Source organism: Vulpes vulpes, chromosome 12 (genome assembly GCF_048418805.1).
Source record: "Vulpes vulpes isolate BD-2025 chromosome 12, VulVul3, whole genome shotgun sequence".
NCBI lineage: Eukaryota > Metazoa > Chordata > Mammalia > Carnivora > Canidae > Vulpes > Vulpes vulpes.
The window spans coordinates 39773170-39794449 of NC_132791.1; the positions used below are offsets into that span (position 1 = coordinate 39773170).

The 21280-nt window shown below is 41.0% G+C and overlaps 1 protein-coding gene across 18 annotated transcripts in view; it reads left to right on the forward strand.

Moving 5' to 3' along the window:
- NFIB (nuclear factor I B) overlaps positions 1 to 21280 on the forward strand; it is a 438092-nt gene that overhangs the window by 202403 nt on the left and 214409 nt on the right. For 10 of the 18 annotated variants that reach the window (XM_072728257.1, XM_072728256.1, XM_072728261.1 and 7 more), the window contains exon 2: positions 7650 to 8181. In XM_072728257.1, coding sequence (XP_072584358.1) covers positions 7650 to 8181 — 532 coding nt within the window. Of the gene's footprint in view, positions 1 to 716; positions 1496 to 6798; positions 7257 to 7649; positions 8182 to 21280 lie in introns of those variants that run through there. The other 8 variants (XM_026001410.2, XM_026001414.2, XM_026001413.2 and 5 more) reach the window with 2 other exon arrangements.

Genomic DNA, 21280 nt, shown 5'->3' on the forward strand with positions numbered 1-21280 from the left:
AGTCCGCGGCGAGCACAGAAATACCTCTTCCAGGGCGGGTTTTCGGGGGTGTGTGTGCGTGTGGGGTGGCGCGGGGAGAGTGCGGGGCTTGCCCAAGGGGCGGAAAGCGGCTCTAGTGGGGGGGGGGGGGAGTCATGGTTCTGTTGCACCGATATGAGACCTTTAACAAATGAGAGGGGGGAGAGAGAGGGAGAGAAGAGAAAGAGAGAAGCAAGAGGAGGAGGAGGAAGGTGGGGGGCGGGGGGTGTGGAGAGGCTGGTGCAAAAGGAATGCGCGTTTGCAGGAGGAGGAGTAAAGCGATGATTGTGTAATTAAATAATAAAACAATCCTTAAGTCTGATTTGGAGAGAGCTCGAGCGGGGTCCAGAGGGTGGAACCGGTGAAATTTTCAACTTCCAAGTTTTGCAACGAAAGAAAGCGAGAGAGGGAGGGGAAAAAAAAAAAAAAAGAGAGAGAGAGAGAGCCCAGAGCAGAAAAGCGAGGAGTTTGGAGCCGAGCGGGAGAGCGGGATTTTATCGTTTGGGATTTTTCAGGAGCTCGTTCCGACCCCCCACCCCCACCCCCGCGGGCTCCGGGCAGCGGCGGCGGCGGCGGCGGCGGCGGCAAGCAGCAGCCTCCTCGCTCGGCCGGGTCAGACGCGGGGCGAAGCGGGCGGGCGGCCGGGCGGGCGGGCGGGCGGCCGGGCGTGGAGGAGCCGGCGCGGGCGGCGGCGGCGGCTGCAGCCGGGGACCGCGCCGCGAGCCTCTTCCGCCCGGGAGACCTGCGCCCGAGCCCCCCCCCCCCCCCCGAGCCTCTCCCTTCTCCCCCCCGCCCCCACCCGGCCCTCTCCCGCGCGCGCCCCGCCACCCGCGCGCACTCGCTCACGCTCCCCCTCGCGCACACACATGGTCGGCTCGCGGCAAAGTTTCGCCCGCGGCCGCCACTCGGGGATCCTGCCGCAGTGCTCGGGGCTGTAACCTTGAACTTTCCCAGCGCGGTGACACGTTCTCCTCGCTCTCCCTCCCGCGCTCCCTCCTGCGCCCCCCTCCCCGCCTTTTTTAAAAAAGCATTTCACCACCCACCACCACCCCGGTCCAACCCACACCGAACCTCCGCGCACCCCCTGGCCCCCAGCAACAACAACAACCGCAAAACAGAAAACAAGCCCCCAAACCCCAGCGAAAAGCAGCCAGCGGCGGCGGCGGCGGCGGCGGCCTCGGCGAGCAGGGCCGGCGCGCCCGGACTGCAGGAGGGTTGAAGTGTAGATTGGATTTCACCCCGGGAGATCGGCACGCCGAGCGAACGCGGATCTTTGGCTATTTAAGGAGGACTGGGTCTGTCGTGAAGTTGCGGCGATCCGGCGCGGAGCCCCGTCCCGATCGATCGCACCGCGGGGCTCAGATGACTGTAAAATGAATAGATGAGATTCTGGCTTCTCGAAGATTTTCTTGGGCATCTCCGGGAAAGTGCGTTTTAAGGCGAAGTCATGATGTATTCTCCCATCTGTCTCACTCAGGTACATGTCTCGGTCGCTGTCTCGAGCTTTCCCTCCGGTCCGAAACGCCTTTGTGTTGTTTCGTTGCTCTCCTCTGCGGACCGCCAGCGGCCCTGGTGGACCTCGGGACGCCCCAGCGCCTCGCAGAAGTGGCCCGGAGTTGCGGCGGGCCCTGCGGGGCGGCGTGGGAGCCGGCGCGCGGCCGCCCGTCCGAGGCCACCCCGCGCGCCCAGCCCCGCGCCCTGGGCACGGGGAGCGGGCGGCGGGACCGGGCGAGGCCCCGGGGGTGGGCAGGGCCCCGGCCGGGCAGCGCCAGCGCCAGCGCCAGCGCCGGCCCCTGCGCGGCCCCCCGAGAGCCTGCTGCCGCGCGGCGCCCCTGCCCGGCTGCCCGGCTGCCCGGGTGGGTGCCCCGGTGCCCGCGTGCCCGCCGCCCCTGTGGGTCGCCGGGGCGCGGGGACGGACCCTCACGGGGGGAGGGGGCCGAGCCTCAGAAACAACTAGCGAACTTGGGCCAGGGGACTCCGGCGCGGGTCCTTGCGGGCGCTTCTGGACGCCGCCGCGCGGGCAGGGGGCGGGCGGCGGCGCGGGTCGGGGGTTGTGGTCCCGAGACCCGAGCCTCGGCTGGATGTGGGGATCTGAGACTCGGGGCCGCCGCGACCCGCACCTGGAGGTTTCCAGTGACCACCCCACAAAGCCAGTCTTTACGTTGACACGAGTTAGTTGGTGGTGGTGAAAGTTAAGGACTTTAGGGCATGTTCATTTTCTGGGGACCTGTTCCTATGGCGATATTTGGGCGTAGCTCGGAGGGCAGACAGTAGTGCTGGAAAAGTAAGGTCATTTTTTTTTTTTTTTTAAATTCACTTTGAAAATCGTCCTGAGACTTTAGGAACAGCGTTATGAGATAAAACCTTGGCTTGATGCGTTTTTAGGAACACAGTGTACATAATTTTAAACCAGACGGTCAAATGGAAAAGTGGTGAGACCCGAGCAGACTTACCTGGGGGCAGTTTTCATCGCTGCCCAGCTAACTAACCCATTGGCCAACTAACTGAATGTCTTAGCCCAGAGTGGTTATTTAAAGCATTATTTTAAACCTCGAAAGGTGTGGGACTGTGGACTTCAGCTCTGAGGAGGAAGTGTCCCCATTTGTAGTTGATAAGCATTTTCTTGGACATTGGCGTGGCAAACTACGCGGTTAGAGAAGTGTCGCCAGGTCTTAGGTGTGTTGCAATTTTTTTTTTTTTTTTAAATCCCAACATCACGATGATGCATTTTTATAGTGGACAGATGATTAAGATTTCAATTGTATGACAATTAGAAGCCATTGTGATTGGAAAGGACCGAGGCATTCATAAATTGTGAATGAAGATGAAAACAATGATAAGGCTTATTCAGTGATTGGATACAGTCCTGTAGCTTTTTGGCTGACACATTTTTTATTGTTTATATTTTGTTTGGCATCTGAGTATGATTAACTTAGATATGGCTATTTTCAGCAAGTAACGTGCACTTTAATTTAACAAAACTGGAAAAATGAGTTGCTGAGTTATTTGTATTTTAAAAGGTATGAATAATGGCCAATAAATATGATGATGAAACTGTTTCAGGTATAACGAATTGCCTTCAGTTGTAAAAGTTACCTTTCATATTACCGATCAGGATTTTTTTTTTTTTTCTCTTTCTGGTAAACCACGCTCATTTGGCATTATTTTTACATCATTGAAGCGTAGTTCAAATAAAACAAATTGAGGTAGGCTTTTTCGCTTACAAAGTACTGCATCACTTATCCTCACCTGTAAAGGACTGCTTATCTATATTAATTTATATTTCTAGCATCAGCTGCTCAAAAACCTTGCTAGCGATTACACTGCATTTTTTATTTCCTCTAAATATGCACTGTAAAGTCACTAGCTTTATCTTAATTTCTGTAAGTTGGAAATAACATTGCAGCATTGTGACATATGGAATATTAGGAGCATATACAGCATGATCATTCAGCTATCACATTAGTATTCAAGAACACATACTTAACCAACACTAATTCATGATGACTAACATTCTCTCTTGTTTTAATAATGTAAATGTAGGTTGACGTATTAAAACAGTTTTTTTGGGGATTTAAGGCCTATACTCCAGAAGGAACTGTAGCTTCCCAATTCTCATTTAATATACCTGTGACTTTATAGGTAGGTAATGTAAGATGTTGCAGAAGTAAGGGCACATTAGCGATGTTACTCTTATATTAGACCAGTAGTTCAGTTTTGTGTTGTAAGAGTCTACTAGCTATAGCAAAATGTTTCTTAGGATGTGTACATACAGAATAGAGAAGCATTCCTAATTGGTTGAAAACTTTAGTGTCTCAGTTGCAATAAAGTATCTAGGTTTTAGGAAGAATTTTAATTCAAAAGGAGCTACAGTTACAGTTGTTGATATTTAGCAAAATGTTTTATATAAAAGTGTCAGTATATCCATATAAGTCAGTATTTATATTTCAGTATAAGTCAGATAGGAAAGGAAAAATAAGAACCATCATATATGATTTCATATTTTGCTTTTTCTAAAAGTAATGTAAACGCCTCATAAAACTTTTACTTGGCATGATTGCATTAAATTATTAAAATTTCAAGTTCTTCGTGGAACATATTCTTGATGATTTATTGTTATATATCAGTGCCCTAAGAATATCTAGTGTTTACTCTTCTACCTCTATATTGGTCTAATTTTCCATCCCTTTCATGGAAACCATTGTTTCTGTGAAGAAAAATAAATATTTCTGGTGGAATTAGGATTGTTTACTTTTACCTTTGCTATTTGTAACTTGGTTATTTATGTTATCAATTTAGTTCAACTAAAGGAAGTTTTAAAAGAGGAATGTCAATGAATTTTAATAGAAATTCTGAAAGGGTGAGATGACATATTACCTTAGTACAGAACCATTAGATCTTAGGTCACTTATATGCTCAGCTTAAAAAAAAACAAAAAAACAAAAACAAAAAATGACTTTCCTAATGGTTTAAAGTGTTATTATGATAACCTATTAATTAGGACATTTGAATACCTTTATCACTTCTTTTTTTGGATGAAGACAGTTATTCTCCTTATCCATGTCACTCAAAATTACTAAAAATATATTGCAACTCAGTGTTAGAAAACAGTCATATTTGGGAGATGACATTTAAGGCATGTTAATACAGAAGTGTATGTGACTTATAACAAAGCTCTACTTATCATCATTTTTTTGGAGGCTGTGTCTCCTTGTCAAGTGTTTCATTTGAATCCACAGAATAGTAAAACACTGAAGCATATTTGTAAGGCAACTTTATGGGCTGAGAAAGTTTGCTATTTCTATTTGTCAATAAGAAAAAAAGTATGTTTTAAAACATTATTTGGCAGCATTGGCAATAAACTAAAGGCAATCTAAAAAAAACATTGTTTTGTATGCATTTGCTAAGAAATTCCAAATTCAGTTCTCAAATTTGCATTTTGATGGTTTAAAATAATTTATTAAAATTTTTAGATTTACTACATGACAGATGATTTGAAACTCAAACAGATTTAATCAATAGTATGTTTGATGTCTTTATAAGAAAATGAAATGTCACTGAACATAGTACTTAAGGATGTAAGCATTTAAGAGTTACCGCACAGCCTAATCGCTGTTGCAATAATATAGCATTTATAAAAGCGTGGCAAGGGTAAAATGAATGAGACAAAGCCCCCCCCCCCACCCCTGTATCCTTTACATTCTCAACTCCTTAGCTGATGAGTATGTATGTACGTTTTTTAATCATATCAGTAAATCATGGTAAGAGTCAGATTATAGGAAGTGAGTTCCCGAAGGATGTTTGAGCCCACATTTCCTTAAGCAGGGCTTCCTTTGCATTATTTCTAAGGGGGATAAACAAAGTTTTTGTAGTTACAGTGAAAGCCGAAAGCATGGCATCAGAAAGTATATGGAGCTAGGGAGGTCTTATCATGGGCTGTGGTTGCTGTGAGCAAGGGCTGCCTTCCCACACAAAGAACAGATTGTGGTTTAACTCTTTCCATGGCCTACTTTAATATGCTCACATAGTAACCGAATTGTTCAAATCTCTGCTGGAAACTACTGATCGGTGTAATGATTTCCTCTATGGCATTTGGTTATGCCTCATGCTGTGATGTAATCATCTGCATTCTGTATTGTTAGAAAATTTTGATTTATACTCATTCTGCCACAGGACCATTTTACAGCAATATGTTAAAACACTTGATAACTGCATTATTGATTGGATGGGACATACACCTTTTCCGTATGTGAAACACGTACTGTGAACACGCCGCAGTCTTCAGCATTGAAAACTTGAATTTCATCTTAAAAATGGATTCAAAACCATAGGGGATTTTTTTTTTTTTTTTTTTTTTTTTTGTGGACACCTTCTTTGTTAAGAGTGTCATGAGTTGCACTTTCTTCATCTTTACCCTCGTGGAATTCATCAGTCTGCTGGTTAGATTGAATTTATTCCACATAATTCAGGGTGACTAGCTCTCATATGTAAATTCTAAGTTTTGGAATACGATAAGTTAGAGAAAGTTATTTTCCTGGTTGGGGTGACAATACAGTCAGCGTGACCAGAAAAGTGGCCGCAGTGGAAGTTCTTATTTGCTTCAGATCCTGGTTTATAGCATGCATACAGTATGCCTGCACAGGATGTTAGCTCTTTCTCTAACCAGTAATAGGCCTAAGCTTATGAGACAGGTTTTACCTATGGCAGGAAGTAATGAAACACTAACTGCTTTGGGAAGTAACTTGAAATATCTGTAGGTAAAGATTATCTGCCATTCCTCCCTGCCTCCCTCCCTTAAAAAGGCTTAGATGGAACAGGCAGTAAGAATGCAGGAACCTAAGGTAAACCACTTAATTCAAAAGACAGGATACTGTGCAATCTATACACGTGCAGATTCACAAGCCATTCATACATGCACCCACAGTCCTGCCGGAGAATTCACATGCGTAGCAAATGAATTGTATTGATTCCACAAAAGCAGTAAGTGACCAGCGGTGCACTCCTGGTGTCACCCTGCCACCGCATGCAGAGACACAAAGCATGTAAAGTTGGTGCCAAGTTGCCATTTTTCATTGTTCACCTCAGATTGATTTTTAAGGGGTTTAGAATAATTGCCACACTCATGTGATCGGTTAACAAATTAACTGACTCTGTGGGGCTTCAGGTTCTGTAGGAAAGCTGCCGGAAGAACATTCAGATAATTTTTGTTTTTAACTTTAGAAACTTTTATTGAAAAACGAAAGAGTGTGTATGTGTGTCTACGAGAGAATCGGAGAGTGTTTGAGTGTGTGGTGTGTGTGTGTGTGTGTGTGTGTGTGTGTGTGTGTGTCTTGGAGGCTAGTGTTGGTGGTGCAGGGAGAGAACGCACTGCTCAAAGTATGGAAACCTTCTGTTCAGGACACTGATACGACAAGCTGTGTCCTTTGCCCACTTTCCCTCACTGTATACCGGTTTCTCTAGTTACCACTCTTGGAATGGTGCTGTTTCAGTGTTGGAATGTTGGACGTTTGATAAGAAAATGGATCAAGTTTAATGGCGCATGCTCTTTGTGCCACCAGCAGCCTCTTGCTGAGAGCATGCTCCAAAAGCGGGAACTGTGTGGCATTGCACTGAGCATCTATATGCTTTGTGTTTCTGTGCCACAGAGAAGAGAAATGAACTGTGGCATCGCTCCTGCCTTCTGAACAGCTCTGCTCCGATTAAAAAAAAAAAAATCTCACTGTGTTCTTTGTAAAATGGTACTGCTTAGTGTTAGTTGGTCAATCAAATATTTAAATATTAAATTAGATGCCAAGCACCTTGGTTACTTACATTTTAAAGAATGTAGGATGCACGGTGGGAATGAGGGGGATGGGGCCAGAGTAGAAATACAAATATAAATCTTATTGTCTTTTGAAGAGGCAGTATCAACCTGTAAATTTTGGTGGAAAAAGGGACTGCTTGGCATACTTTATTTTCTTCTTCAACTGCTATTTTGATCATTTTAAATAAGAAAAGAATGTTGTTTTTGTGCATAACTTTTTGTAGGGAATTGGGAAGGGATTATAGTTTTATTTATTTATTTTTTTTGAGCCTTTAAAACTAAGCTGACTGTGTATATCTCCTTCCTCCCCCCTCTTCATCTTCCACAGGATGAATTTCACCCATTCATCGAGGCACTACTTCCACACGTCCGTGCAATCGCCTACACTTGGTTCAACCTGCAGGCTCGGAAACGCAAGTACTTTAAAAAGCACGAGAAGCGAATGTCAAAGGATGAAGAAAGAGCAGTCAAAGATGAGCTTCTCAGCGAAAAGCCTGAAATCAAACAGAAGTGGGCATCCAGGCTCCTGGCCAAACTGCGCAAAGACATCCGCCAGGAGTACCGAGAGGACTTTGTGCTCACCGTGACTGGCAAGAAGCACCCGTGCTGTGTCTTATCCAATCCCGACCAGAAGGGTAAGATTAGGAGAATCGACTGCCTGCGACAGGCAGACAAAGTCTGGCGTCTGGATCTAGTCATGGTGATCCTGTTCAAAGGCATCCCCTTGGAAAGTACCGATGGAGAGCGGCTCATGAAATCCCCACATTGCACAAACCCAGCACTTTGTGTCCAGCCACATCATATCACAGTATCAGTTAAGGAGCTTGATTTGTTTTTGGCATACTACGTGCAGGAGCAAGGTAGGAGCAGATTGTTCTTTCTTCTGGTACGGCAAACACTGCCCACAAACCCCTTATACGGAATATCTGGCTTGGGTTGGATGGTCCTCGAGGCCCCTAGATCTCCTTCACCCACTCTGGGTAGAGTGGCTGGCTCTCTTCTCCTCCCATGTCCACTGCCATGTGCCAGCCATGGACATAGACATGGAGCTTTCATACTCAGATAGGCATGGGTATTTTGCAAAAGACCACAAAGAGATGCGTTTTCAAATGTCTTTGAAATAATATACCTTTTCAAAGACACAGAATGGTCTGCAAAGTACAGTTTATTACAATTCACTTCTTTGTCCTTGGCTACATTCCTTGCATCTACTCATCTTTTCTCAATTTGAAAATGTAACTTTATTTATGCAGAGTCAGATCGCTTTTTAATAATCTATGTATTGGCCTCTTAACTAACAGGGTAGATGAACTTTGTTCACGCATCTAGTCCTGTTGCACTGAAAAAAGACCTAACGTTTCCTATTACAAAATGCTCGAGATAGCCAGTATCAGAAAGCGTATCTTACGGAGACCCAGATTTATTTAATTTAAATATTTCTATCAACACCTACCTTTGATTGTGTAATATTCGCCATAGATGACATGGATTACAGTTCTTGTTTAAATAATTTATGTTATAATATTTTTCCAGCGTGATTTGGGAATACTTAATATCATTAGTTTACTTGAATGTGAATTCATAAAACTTACTGAGGACAAAAGTTGCAGCTCTTCTTACAGAACGAAAGTGGACTGGTTACACTGGTTTAAAATAAATCTCAAAAAGAATGCAGAAACCACATACCATACCTATTAAAAAATACTTGATAAAGACAGTCGTATAAATGTTGCCTGGATGAGTCAAAAATAGGGGATACTTTTGCTGAGTATTTTTTGAGTTCATGAAATATGTTTCTTTATTATTATTTTATATTTTCCATTAAGTAAGTGAGAATTTCTTTTTTTCAAATAAATGTGTCAAGATATAGATTCTCACGTATTAGCAATAGTCCGAATTAAAACATCATTTTAAAAAGCAGCATACCAAAAGTGGACTGAAGTTTGATCCGCCACAGATGGTGGGGTCATTTCCTAACTTGGCCTGGTGGTAGGGAAATGGCCTGCAGATAGTCAGGTGGCAGACGGGTTATCTGATGTTTATTATATAAATGCGGGATTCAGTAACTTGGTATGAACTTTATTATCACCCAGAAAAAATAAAATCTCAAAATTATTCTTTTGACCAGATATCTAGGTACTTGTTATGTGCCTTTTGTCTTTATAATTTCTTGATACACTTTTAGAGATATGCTTAAATGTCATTTAAACCTTTTTAGTTTGATTTTAAATAAGATGCTGGACATGATATATTTGAAACTATTACTTTTTTTTTTTGAAACATTGCATTTGCCATAACCATGCATTTAAGAATTCAAGTCCAAGTAATTATGCTTTAGGGAAAAATATTTTTTCACCCTGTGTGTCCTAAAATAAAGGCTCATTAACACATGACACTTAATTTGATTGACAGCTGTCTAGGAGGTGACATCCTAAGGTGGGCTGTATATATGTGTTGGATTGATTGTGAATGTGTTGCAAGTGTGTTGTGAAAGTCAAGGCTGGAAGTAAAGTTTTAAAAAGTGGGTCATGCAACTTTTTTAGTGCAGGGAGGCAAGATTTGCAACCACTTCACTGCTGCTCACATTTTAACTAGCTTGAAGGCTAGCCCTTGAGGTGTGCAAGCATGTACATTCACTCCCAGGGCAGGCAGCCAACTCTCTTGGTTGATGAACTGACAATAAAGAACATATCCTTTGGATTTGTGGAGATAGATTGAAGAAAGAAAAATGCATTAATGCCTTCTGCATCCCACCATTGGCCATGATAATCATGAAGCAACTCCTGGAGACCATGTTTTCAGATAAAACATTGATTTTGTCGTTGTTTTGAGTCTCTATCATAAAAAGCTTTCATTGTTTTATCCTGTACATCTAAGTTGTATCCTCTCCTTCCTGCCCGTGCATCATCTCTTCTTAACATCTGTTGGCTCTTTCTTTGAATAAGTCATATCAGGATGCTTTTGTGTTTTCCTTTTTTCAAAATTTCTATCTTTTTTTTTTTTTTATTGGTCAAATGTAGGTTAATTATGTTGTTTTGCAGTGCAATTGATTGGAGAAGACATTTACAAAGATAAGTCTGTAGTCAATCAAAGTGCTGCCTATTTCCCATCAAGACTTTATTTCTCCTCTAAGTACATGAAAACCCACTTAAGTCGGTTTTATAAATCAGGCAAAGAAGTATGAAGAAAAGCATGAAAGAAAAATAAGAAGTGAAAACTGTAATGTTTACAACAGAATGAGCAACAAAATTACCTTTCCCCCCCTTTTTCTCTGTCTCCCCACTTCTAAACGACTGGGAGGAAAACATGAGAAAGAACAGAGAGAATGCCAAAGATGGTTGCCACTGGCACCAGGATTGGCATCAGACCCTCTTTGTTTAGCTCAGGATGCCTGTGATTTGTTAGTTGGCATCCGCATTGCAGTGTGGAGTGATGTTACAATATATTGACAATTTCCAGATCTAGAAATGTCAATAGTCCTCTTGGTTATTTATACAAGATCACAAACTGCATCTCTTCTGGAGGATGAAATAAAGACCAACATATAATAAAGTTCCATTGTTGGCCAACTTCCTATGCTTTTCTTTTTCCCTTTTTCCCTTTTGGTTCAACCCACACTTCTTCTTCTTCTTCTTTTTTTTTTTTTTTTCCTTCATGCCCAGCAGCCTCATCTTTTTTGAAATGTGGAAAGAGTTACTAGAGCTTTGACACAAGCTCTAGTTCTACATCTGCATCTGATATGGTTTGGGGAAAAATTTATGCATTTTGAAATCACTTTTGATATATAGTTCATTAGACCTTTGCATCACATGGCCACAAGGCAGTATTTTCTTTAAAGCTAAATCTCTTTGTTATTCAGCTTCTTCTGTGCATATAGCCCGATTGACCGCAATTTAGTCCATTTTTTTCTATTTCTCCACATTATAAAGGGTCATGTTCAATACAGTCATTTATAAAATTATATAAGCCCCCCACTTTACCTCAGATATACACATCATGTGGGAGTAACTGCGTTTAAATCCATAAAATCATTTGACGTTACTGATTCAGAGGGCTGCGCTTCGGTGTTCCGTTGCTACAAGAACCGCCATTTTGTTTGTGAAGTGCCAGGCGAGGGGGAAAAAAAAGGCAGACACTGTGCTTGATGCCAATAATGGTTGCCAGTGGCACCGAGGTTGGCATCAGACCCTCTTTGTCTAGTTGCTGAATGCCTTTGATTCGTTGGTTGGCATCCGCATTGCAGTGGGCACACTGGAAAGTTTTTGACAATCCCTGAATGAAAGCTGCTTGCTTGTTTGCTGCAGCAAACCTTAGCTAATATAAAACCCTTCCTTTTTATTTTTTAGGTGTTTTTTTTTTTTTAAGGCTGTGTTAGATTAGAGGGGAAAAAAAATAGCTCTAAAGTGGCCTCCATTTTCCCAAAGATGTTAAAGATGTCCAATGATTCTTGGGCAGGTGGTACCTATTCCCCATATTGTCTTTGTTATTGCATTTAGGAAAGCAAAGCAAAACAAAACAAAACAAAAACCAGGCACGCCTTGCACAGGACACCTTCCTGGGACATAAGTGTGCTGTAGGATGCCGGGTGTGCAGTGAGGGTGTGGAGGACTGGCTGAATGTAGGGATATATAATGCATTCATTATGACTGACTCTGGTTTGCAGTCACATCACTGCTTATTTTTTATGCCATTTGTCGTTAACTCGGTTTCCACCCTTCCATATTTTACAGTAACATGTTGAAAAGATCTAACTTATCTTTCTAGTTAGTAATGTGGAACAGGGTAAATGTTAAAAACAAAAACAAAAACAAAAACAAGCAAACCTTCATGAGGAAACCTATGTGTTCAGGTCTGATACAAATCCTTCGTTCCTGAATTCCTTACTTATGCATCAGAATGTTGCCGGCTTCTCAGTGCACCGTTCTGCACACCAGGAAAACCAGCCAAAAGGCTAAAATAATTTTGGTTGACGTTTCCTAGATAGTTAGCATTAATATTGCTTTCCGGTTAACCACCATTATCTCGTTAATTAATAAGAAGGATTAGCAGTCCTACCCAAAGGGCTGCAGAGAAGGAAGTCTGGCCTATGGGAGGCCTTGAGTCCAGGCTGTGTCCTGTCTGAACAGGGGGTGGGGGTGGGGGTGGGGGATGGAGGGGGGACTGGGCTTTCTCTGAGGCAGGGAAGGGTTTTGAAGACAAAGCTCAAAACACACAAGAAGTTTAAAGATCTCAAGAGATAGTAACTGTTGTCCTGAACTGAACAGATTAGAGTTTAAACTAAGTCAGCCTAACTGATTTTTGGCCCGTACTTTGCACTCCTATTAAACATGTTTCGGATACTGAAGAGAGTCCAGGAACCTCTCATGGCTCATGGCTCTTCTCAAGGAGGAGTTTCCTGTAGCCTTGGGGAACCCTTAAAGTCATGATCCACTGCTGGATGGCAACTTTCGTTATTTTATTGTTAAGTGTTATGATAATTGAAGTACATTTTGACGTTGTGAAAAATGTGACTTGTTTACAGGGGAGGCTGTAATCGTTGTTACTGTTTTTGAAATAAAATCCTTCCCGGTTGTCACATATCATTAGTGAGGAAGCAAATGCTAAGAATTATTTTCCTCCCTCAGTTACTGACTTTTAGAATCCTTTTGGGTAACCATTATTTCTTTATGAAAAGCGTATGTCGATAATTGTTTGCAAGTTGACAGCGGATTTTAACATTTTAATAAATTTCACTTCATTTGCAGGTATTTCCCATTTTGGGGAAAAACTAAGATTTCGTAATTTGTTAAAATGAGGCTGCTCTTTAGGGTGATCTGGTGTGCTGGCACTGTGAAGGGCTCAGAGAGCATAAAGTTTGTGTGCACGTTTGATTTAGGGGAACACTGTTAAGTTTTCCCATCTAGCATCCTGTCCTTGACTGAACTCATGAACTCCAGTGCACATTTGTTTGCATTCTGGCTCACACACAATTCACCAGATAAAGAATAGCTCTTACTGGCATGTCTTGTTCCTAGGCTTAATGAGACCTTTGTGGGAACATATATTGTAAGATAAGATACTTAGCCATTTTCTCACTGATAAGAAGAAAACAGAGTCTAGGGGGCCAGAAGCTCACCCTCTCTGCCATGATGTCCCTGCCATTAAGATAGCTCTGCCAGACAATTCAAGAGTTAAACGCAGAGGCCCCAGTTGCCAGCTGGGGAAGCTTGGCATCTGTGTTCTGATATGGCAAACTAAGCTCTTGCATTGCTGTTAATATGATTTCACTTTTCAAAGGGAAAGTGGAGAGAGACAGAGAGGGAATGAGACAGAGAGAGAGAGAGAGAGAGAGAGAAGGGAGAGGCTTGTTTGTTACATCAATTATGATTCCAAACATTAAAAAAAAATATATAGTGACCCACTGTCTTGGGGCAGCACAGTTGGAAAAATATCCTACTGACAGCATTAGGCATCCCTTCCACCTTCTACCCTCCTCCCCACTCTCCATACACAGCAGTCCACATTTTATAATAAAAAATATTCACCTAGATGATGGGTTTGGATTTGCAAATTTAGTGCACTATGCCTCTTGTGGGGTATAGTGACTCCATGTGTAAAAGAATGAAAACTTTGTTCATTATTCAGGAATAATGGAAGTTTTTGAGGAACTATGGACTGCAGAGACAGGAGATGGTGGTTGGGTTTCCCAAAGGTGACTCTTTGACAGACTCAGCATGGGCCTGGGAGCTGGGCAGGGCCACTTAGGGAGGCCATCTCTGGCCACAGCCTAAGTTCTTTAAAGTTGCTATTTCCCAAAGTGGTACATAGGGAGTATTTCCACGCATGGAGGTAACAGAGAGTGGGTAGGATCTCTTCTTTGCTTAGTTGTTTTTCCGTAAATTTGGAACTTAGGAGGGGATCGCTAAAAGGAAATTCAAGTTTTAATCCTCCCTTAACTTTTTCCTTTCAAATTTGGCATTACTACTTGAAACAATCCAAGATATCGGACTTAGTAAAGCCTTTCTCCTAATATACGTTCATTATGCTTGATTGAACTGAAAAGCCAGGCCAGTGGGCTTAAAAAAAAAAAACCCTGTAACGACACTGTTTGGCCCTTCACATCTCTGCTGACCTGTTAGGATTTCAGCACCTGACGAGGCAGGGACCGACCCAATGCAAGGCTGAGTCAGAATTCTCTGGAATTCTTAAAAGTTGAGATAAGTAAGTTTTCACTTCTGGCATCCCAGTGGCTTGTATGATAACTGACTTTATAATTAAAGGAATAATTATTGCTTTGTTGGAAGTGTAGGGTTACAGAGAGTGGAAATAGCATAGGAAAAACTTTCTGAGACGGGAGATCATTAAATATCTAAAATGATGGGGGCACAGTCTGGGGGGATCCCTTACCATGCAACTCGCTTTTGGGGTAGAAATTTCTCTTCAGCCTGGGAAAGAATAGCATTTTCTAGTTGGAAGTTGAAAGCAGAACTTGAGACACTTGAGGCGTTTTTGTTCTGTGCTGTGGCAGAGCCAGTGATTAGCCAACGTAATGTTCAGAGCAAAGTTTTCCAACTTTTTTCCCTCCATCCTTGTGGAGGAGGAATAATTTTAGAAATCTCAAGGACTAGTGGTTATGCGATGGGAAGCCGGAGTGATTACAACAGCGTGCCTCAGCGCCAAGCATAGCAAGAGGGGAGCTTCCTCTGAATCATGTGCGCTTTTCTGTGGCAACGTGGTATGTCATCTCATTTTAAAGAACATTCTTGGGTCCTTGAACTCTAATTACGCGATGTGGTTAATTTAACTGAATTCAGTTGTGAGGATTTGGCATAGAGGATAAATCATCAGACTGCAGAGAACTTGTGAAAACGAAGTGCGTGTAGTGAGGAGTGAGTCCGTGGGATTAGCTTGTATTAGACTGAACGGTACAGGATGTGAGGCTAATGGGACTTGAATGGCTGGGCTTTGGGTTGTTATATTATTCAGAAAATTGGAAGAAATGGCTAGCAATTAACCAATGAGGTGGAAAGACCTTGAGGCTGAATTGAAGGCCACACATTGCAAAAAAAAAAAAATCCCTAAAATGTACATCAGCAATGTTCTGAGATAGGAATGCAAGCTCTTCTTGTGCATAAATATATTGTTTATAATAAAACACTTAGAAACACACATTCTCTCTTTTATGATGATAGTTTAAACAGGACAGCATTGATGAATCACAGACAAATTAAAGAACTCTGAATAAGGACTATATAATTGAAAATATGGGGTGATGGATGAAGTAATTTTACTAGCTGAGAGTTGCCTGGAGGTTGTATATTTTCGGAATCCCATTTTAAGGCAGTTCAGAGCATGTAGTAAGTTATGGATGAAGCACAAATCATTTGAAAATGGGATTTGTTTAAACAAGTGCAAAAAAGAAAGAAAGAATTGCCCTTGAAAAAATTCTTTATTCTGAGTTTATGTAGTTTAAAATTTCTGGTTAGCTCTAACTCTGTTTCTCAAAATAGAAGACCCTAATAAATGGTATTCAATTAAATTTTAAAATACACACATCTCCCACAAAACAACACAGAAGCATTTAACAAGTGTCAGTTAATATTCAGTGACCCTAATATATATTCTGATACTGAGTGAAGCTGAAGATTCCTTTAAAAACTTGATTTTTCAAAACTCCCATTGAAAAAAAATACATGGAAAAATGCATCACTGTTAACAGGGAATGGCAGAGCTTAGGACAAAAATCTAATCATGAGCACAGATGTTAAGAAAGTTATTTGAAGTGGGGTGTATTCTGTAACTCTTGTGAGTAGGGGATTACCTTTATGCCTATGTTAATAACACTAGTATGTCAATATGAAGTCTATACCCCTCTATTAGTGAAATCTAAAGTGTGAAAAATGTGCCTGCTTAGGACAACTTGTATTTTATTATTCTGACATCTGCAGTTTCTGGATGGATTACCTTAAATTTGCTATGCTATGTTAAAAGCCTTGTTTTATGAGGTCGGTCTCAGCTTCTGGCCTTGGTGTCAGGAACCCTGCTACGTGATGCAACTTGCCTTGTTAGGTTTAATTGACCAAAGCTGATGTGTTAAAACAATTCATTTGTGCTGTAACTTATGCCCTGGCTAAGTTGCTACCTGAATCCTTTGACCTTGACTTGTCTGGGTCACGAAATGGCTGCAAGCTGTTTGACCTTTCTATTGTGCAGTAATGTCACTGTTTCCTCTTATTCTTTTATGGTAATAGCTGACAAAAAGCCCCAGCCCTGACTTTACACCCCAGTGGATTCAAGGCGTCCCTCTGCAGTAGCTATGTCTTCTGTTTGACATGGTCTGGCTGTAGAAGTGACTTTCTTTTGTTTGCTGACAGTGATGGGGACAAATTTGCAGCCCTCCTTGCTACAAGAGGTGGGGGATAGTATTCTGGCATTTGGAGGGATTTGAATTCCTTCTGCTTAGATTTTCAGTTTCCGTGTTTTATGATGATGCATATCACAATTTCCTTTTCCCCACTCTTCTGAGGTCGACTTTTCAGCTTTTTATATTTATGATTTCCTCAATAATTGCTTTTCAACATTTTCAGCTGTTACAATAAAAATATTTTATTGTCATTACATAGGGTAAAAGCGATAAATTTAGTTATGCTTTTGGTTACCAATATGTAAGTCCTAAAACAACTGACATTTAAACTTCACCCTATAAATCTTTGCCCAGTTTTGGAAAAAGCCTTGTACTAACCATGTAGGACAAGACAAAATTTAAGAAAAAATCAGTCATGTTGTAACTTTATGTATTCCACCTTACACGTCAGTTTATAGTTTTAGAGGAAGCCTATTCTTTGTGACTTAAATAGCTAAGTCCCAATATATAGTAGTGAACCTTTAGTAGATTTGAAGTTTTTATTTCTGTGGGGACTTTTGCCAGCATATGAAATTAAATATTTATTTTAATGAATACAAAAATTGTTTTTCTATTCTTTATGAAGACCCATATGCAAAAATGGAGTTTTACCTCTGTTCTCTTCTGAAGCAGTGAAATAGTTTTATTTTTAAAATATTGGAAATGCCTTCTAAAATGTTAAAACACAGATATTTTTATCCTACCAAATTTTTCTTTGCCAAATATGACATTGTAGTTCATGATTTTTCCTATATTTGCCAGATTAAATATTTAAAATCCAAGCTGTTACATTTTATTTTTAAATTATTAGTGGAAAAAAGGAAGTTTAAGTTAGAATGTGCATTTCCTTACTTGTATGCCGCATACTGTTTATACATGTGTGTGGATACACTGACAGATGAGAGACAATGTGGCACAGGCACTAGAACCTTGGGAGAAAAGCACTAGATTTTTCTATTCCCATTTTAAAGAATATCTAAAAATGGCAGGTGAGAGTATTTTACTTTACTTCTCTTTTTTTTGGCGGGGGGGGGGCTGTTTTTTTAAACTATCCCCCCCCCCCCCCCCAATGTTCACAAGATCAAGGAATTTAAATGCCTCTCAGCATTAATTGTGTTGGTAATCCAGCATCCCAGGGGTTCAAGAAAGAGAGTATGAAATACACTGAATCTGATTTTACGAAAGAGCCTTAGTTTCTTTCTCTCTGTTCTATAAAAACCAGTCTAGACTCAAAGACATGCATCTCTCTTGACTTTGTGCTCACTCGTTGGCTCCCTCAGTGGTAGAGCCAACGTAGAGTGGGGTTTGGATGTGGTTAGAGGGCTAATGGGACAGATGCAGTGGGACTGTGGTTGGAAAACAGCGACCAGCCCCTGAGAATTTCAGAAATGTCTATTACTTCTTCTTGAAGACAACCTCAGTTCCTCCACTGAAAGAATTTAGAACAATCTCTCGGGTTCAAAGAGGTTATGTTCCTGGACCATAGGTAATTGGTGGATGTTGCTGCGCGTGTGTGTGCGTGGGTGCGTGTGCGTGCTTGGGAGTACGCTCCAGAGAGTTGAAGAGGAAAAGTGAAGTTGGAAAAAAAAGAAAAAAGAGAAAGGTAGGGCTTAGGTCTTGCAGGAACTACTTAAGGATGGTTTCTTCATAGATTGGAGAGCAAATATAATGAAATTTAAAATACTATGCCAGCCTTTGAATTTGGGATTGCTTTTGGAGTTGAACACAGCTCCCTTCTTCTGGCCGTTTTAGATTTTTTTCCAACATAGAAAGTAAGTGCACACATCTGACATTTAGGGATTTGCTCTTGGTTCTACCCTTTATCAGCTTTGTGACCTTGGTCAAGCCAGTTCAGCTCCATGTGCTTTGGTTTTTCTGTTTTGTAAAATGGGGATTAAAATGTCTACTTTACAAGACTGTTTTGGGATTAAATGAAATAATTCATGTAAGCAAAAGCAGTAGTGTTATAAATAGCCATTATTACTCGTTATAAAGGAACATAGCATAAAGATAAATGCAGAGGAGCGAGGCTGATGTTGGGGAGGAGTGATTGGAGGTTGAAGGAAGAGGTCATAATTAGTTTTTACATATCAGGTGATGAGACATTCCCAAGAGAAAATTGAAGTCTCTGATGACAGTGATGCGAATAGATATTTGTTGGTAAAACCTCTGAATGTAGGCAGAGGAAGTTAGCTAGTTGTATATGGTTTTAAAATCTACTTAAGTTAGGATCACTGTACAGTTTAGCAATCCTTTATACCAGATTTGCCAGAGAAGTAACTTCTTGATCAAACTAGGAATATTTCAAAGGAAGGACTAAAATAATTTTATTAGCAGCTCTCTGAATAAATAACTCAACTTTGATATCAAATGAAGGGTGTCCTAGCAAGACTTGTAATTCATTGCATTCCAGTAAAAGCCTAAGACTTTTATTTACCAAAAAATTAAATTGCCAACATTTGGGAGAACTACACTTAAGTTTTAAATTTGGTTGGACAGACGTGATGATATGTGGCTAGACTGGATTGTTCTTGTCGAAGAACATGCTGCTGGTTTTTAGACTCTAAATCTGACAGTGTGTTGTTCAGAAATGACCCCAAGTTGAGTCAAAACTCAAAACGTTTAATTAGTTCCATGAATTGTTTTGACTTTATTACCATCTAGTGCCTCTCCTTTAAGTCAGTCTTCCCCGTTTATCCTTTTTATGGTGTTAAGAAAATTAAATGATCTCCAGAGGAAAAAAGTTCCTATTTCTTACTTAAAGTGATTTCACTTTTACTAAGAACAACACTGAGCCAACTGAGAGGGGGTTCAAACATTCCCTTCTTCTCATGCTAGATTTGGGATCAGTGTTTGACTTTAGTGGCTCTGGGTGGCTGGATCCTTGTGGTCCTGAAGCCACTTTTGTGGGCCAGATCTGCAGGGAGCTCGTCACGGTCCTTGTTGTCCATGGCCGGAGGCTTGCTCTTCTCCCTCGCTCTGCAGAGTGGGTTTGGAAAGTGGAGAGATTCACCATACCCACAGTCTCTACCAGAGAAGTGCTTAAACTCACATGTCACATTAGTGCTGTACAAAAAAAAAGAAAATTCTTACATGAAGCATTCTATGATGATGATACCTGGGAGTTCTAGCCAGGAGTTAGTAGGAAAAGCTGTCTCACTGTTTGTTCATCAGTTAAAGGATAACTGGGACATGCAGCAAGCAGAATCAGAACATTGATTAGCTTGTTTGGATTCTGGCACATAATTTTAAATAATCGGTGTCATGTGTTTTCTTTTTGAGAACATACCTGGTATTTAGTTGCTATTCTTCTGTTTGTGGGATACACGAAAATTAAAAAAAAAAACATATATTTTAGTACATGAAGCAAATTCTATCCAAAATTTTTCAACGTATGTAAAATGGATTGTTGTTGATGGCAGAAGGATTTGGTATTTTATCTTTCTAAGGCCTTGGAAAAGCTTTGTTTGCACTTAGGATTTAAAGTTGGTGTAGACCTAAAATAGGAAGGCATGTATGGTTCGTGCTTCTTAAATACTGGTTGCCTTTCATAGCCTCCTGGAGATGCTAACATATTTCTTTAAATTTTCTGATGGTAAAGTATTAATATTTTTGGATAAGACTTAGGGTTATCATGTAACAATATCTGTTCTATTTACAGTCTCCAAATAAGGGAAAAGCTGCTTATAGTAATATGAGGATCACTGGTCTTACAATAATTAAATAGACTTGTTATACTACATTAATCCCTTTTGGAACATTTGGAATGACTTCTTAGTACTAACAAACATAGCATTAGGGCCTAAAATTAATCTGCTTTTGGTATCCAACATTTTATAATATAAAACATGTGTATAGAGAAACATATTTCGGGTTTAAGATGAGTTCATGGGAGGACAAAATGAAATTATAATAGGGTTTGATTCCAAGTACTGATAAAATATGGAATTCATTTACAATCAGGATAGGTAGACAAATTGTTTTTGGTAAGTTTTTGTGTTTTGGTGAATACAATGTGTGGGCTTTCAGAATCACTTTCCGCTTGAGATCCAAGTTTTGTACATGACACACGAGGTATATGCAGTATGAAATGGGAACATTTCGATCCACTATCCAAGAGGTTGAGTTTAACACCTTGTGAGCTGTTTTTTTCTTGGTACTTGCATTGATATGGCTACTTACTGATCCCAAAGAAAATGAAATGGACTCAATTTTAAAGTCTGGTCCAGTCTTATTCTGTGTTTCGTAGAAATGGTTTAAGTTAACAGCAGACTCTGCTTTCACACAGCATTATTACAGATTCATTGAAGGGACTTCTGAGATAGGGTTATGTTACATCTTCTGTTGTAGAAGCCCCACGAGGCATAATTTCCTCCTCAGTGTGGGCTATTTTATTGTTGAGTTTGTCACACCAAGGATGTGAATTCAGCCTTGGGTGTACCAGTTCCAGGGGAAATATTTGGTGAAGGATGAAGGGTTAGTTCACTTCTAGGACAAATTGTGTGCGACTGTACAGAGAAACTATGGAGGTACTGAATGTATTGAGTGGTTTGCAACCATATTAGACCATGTGCCTG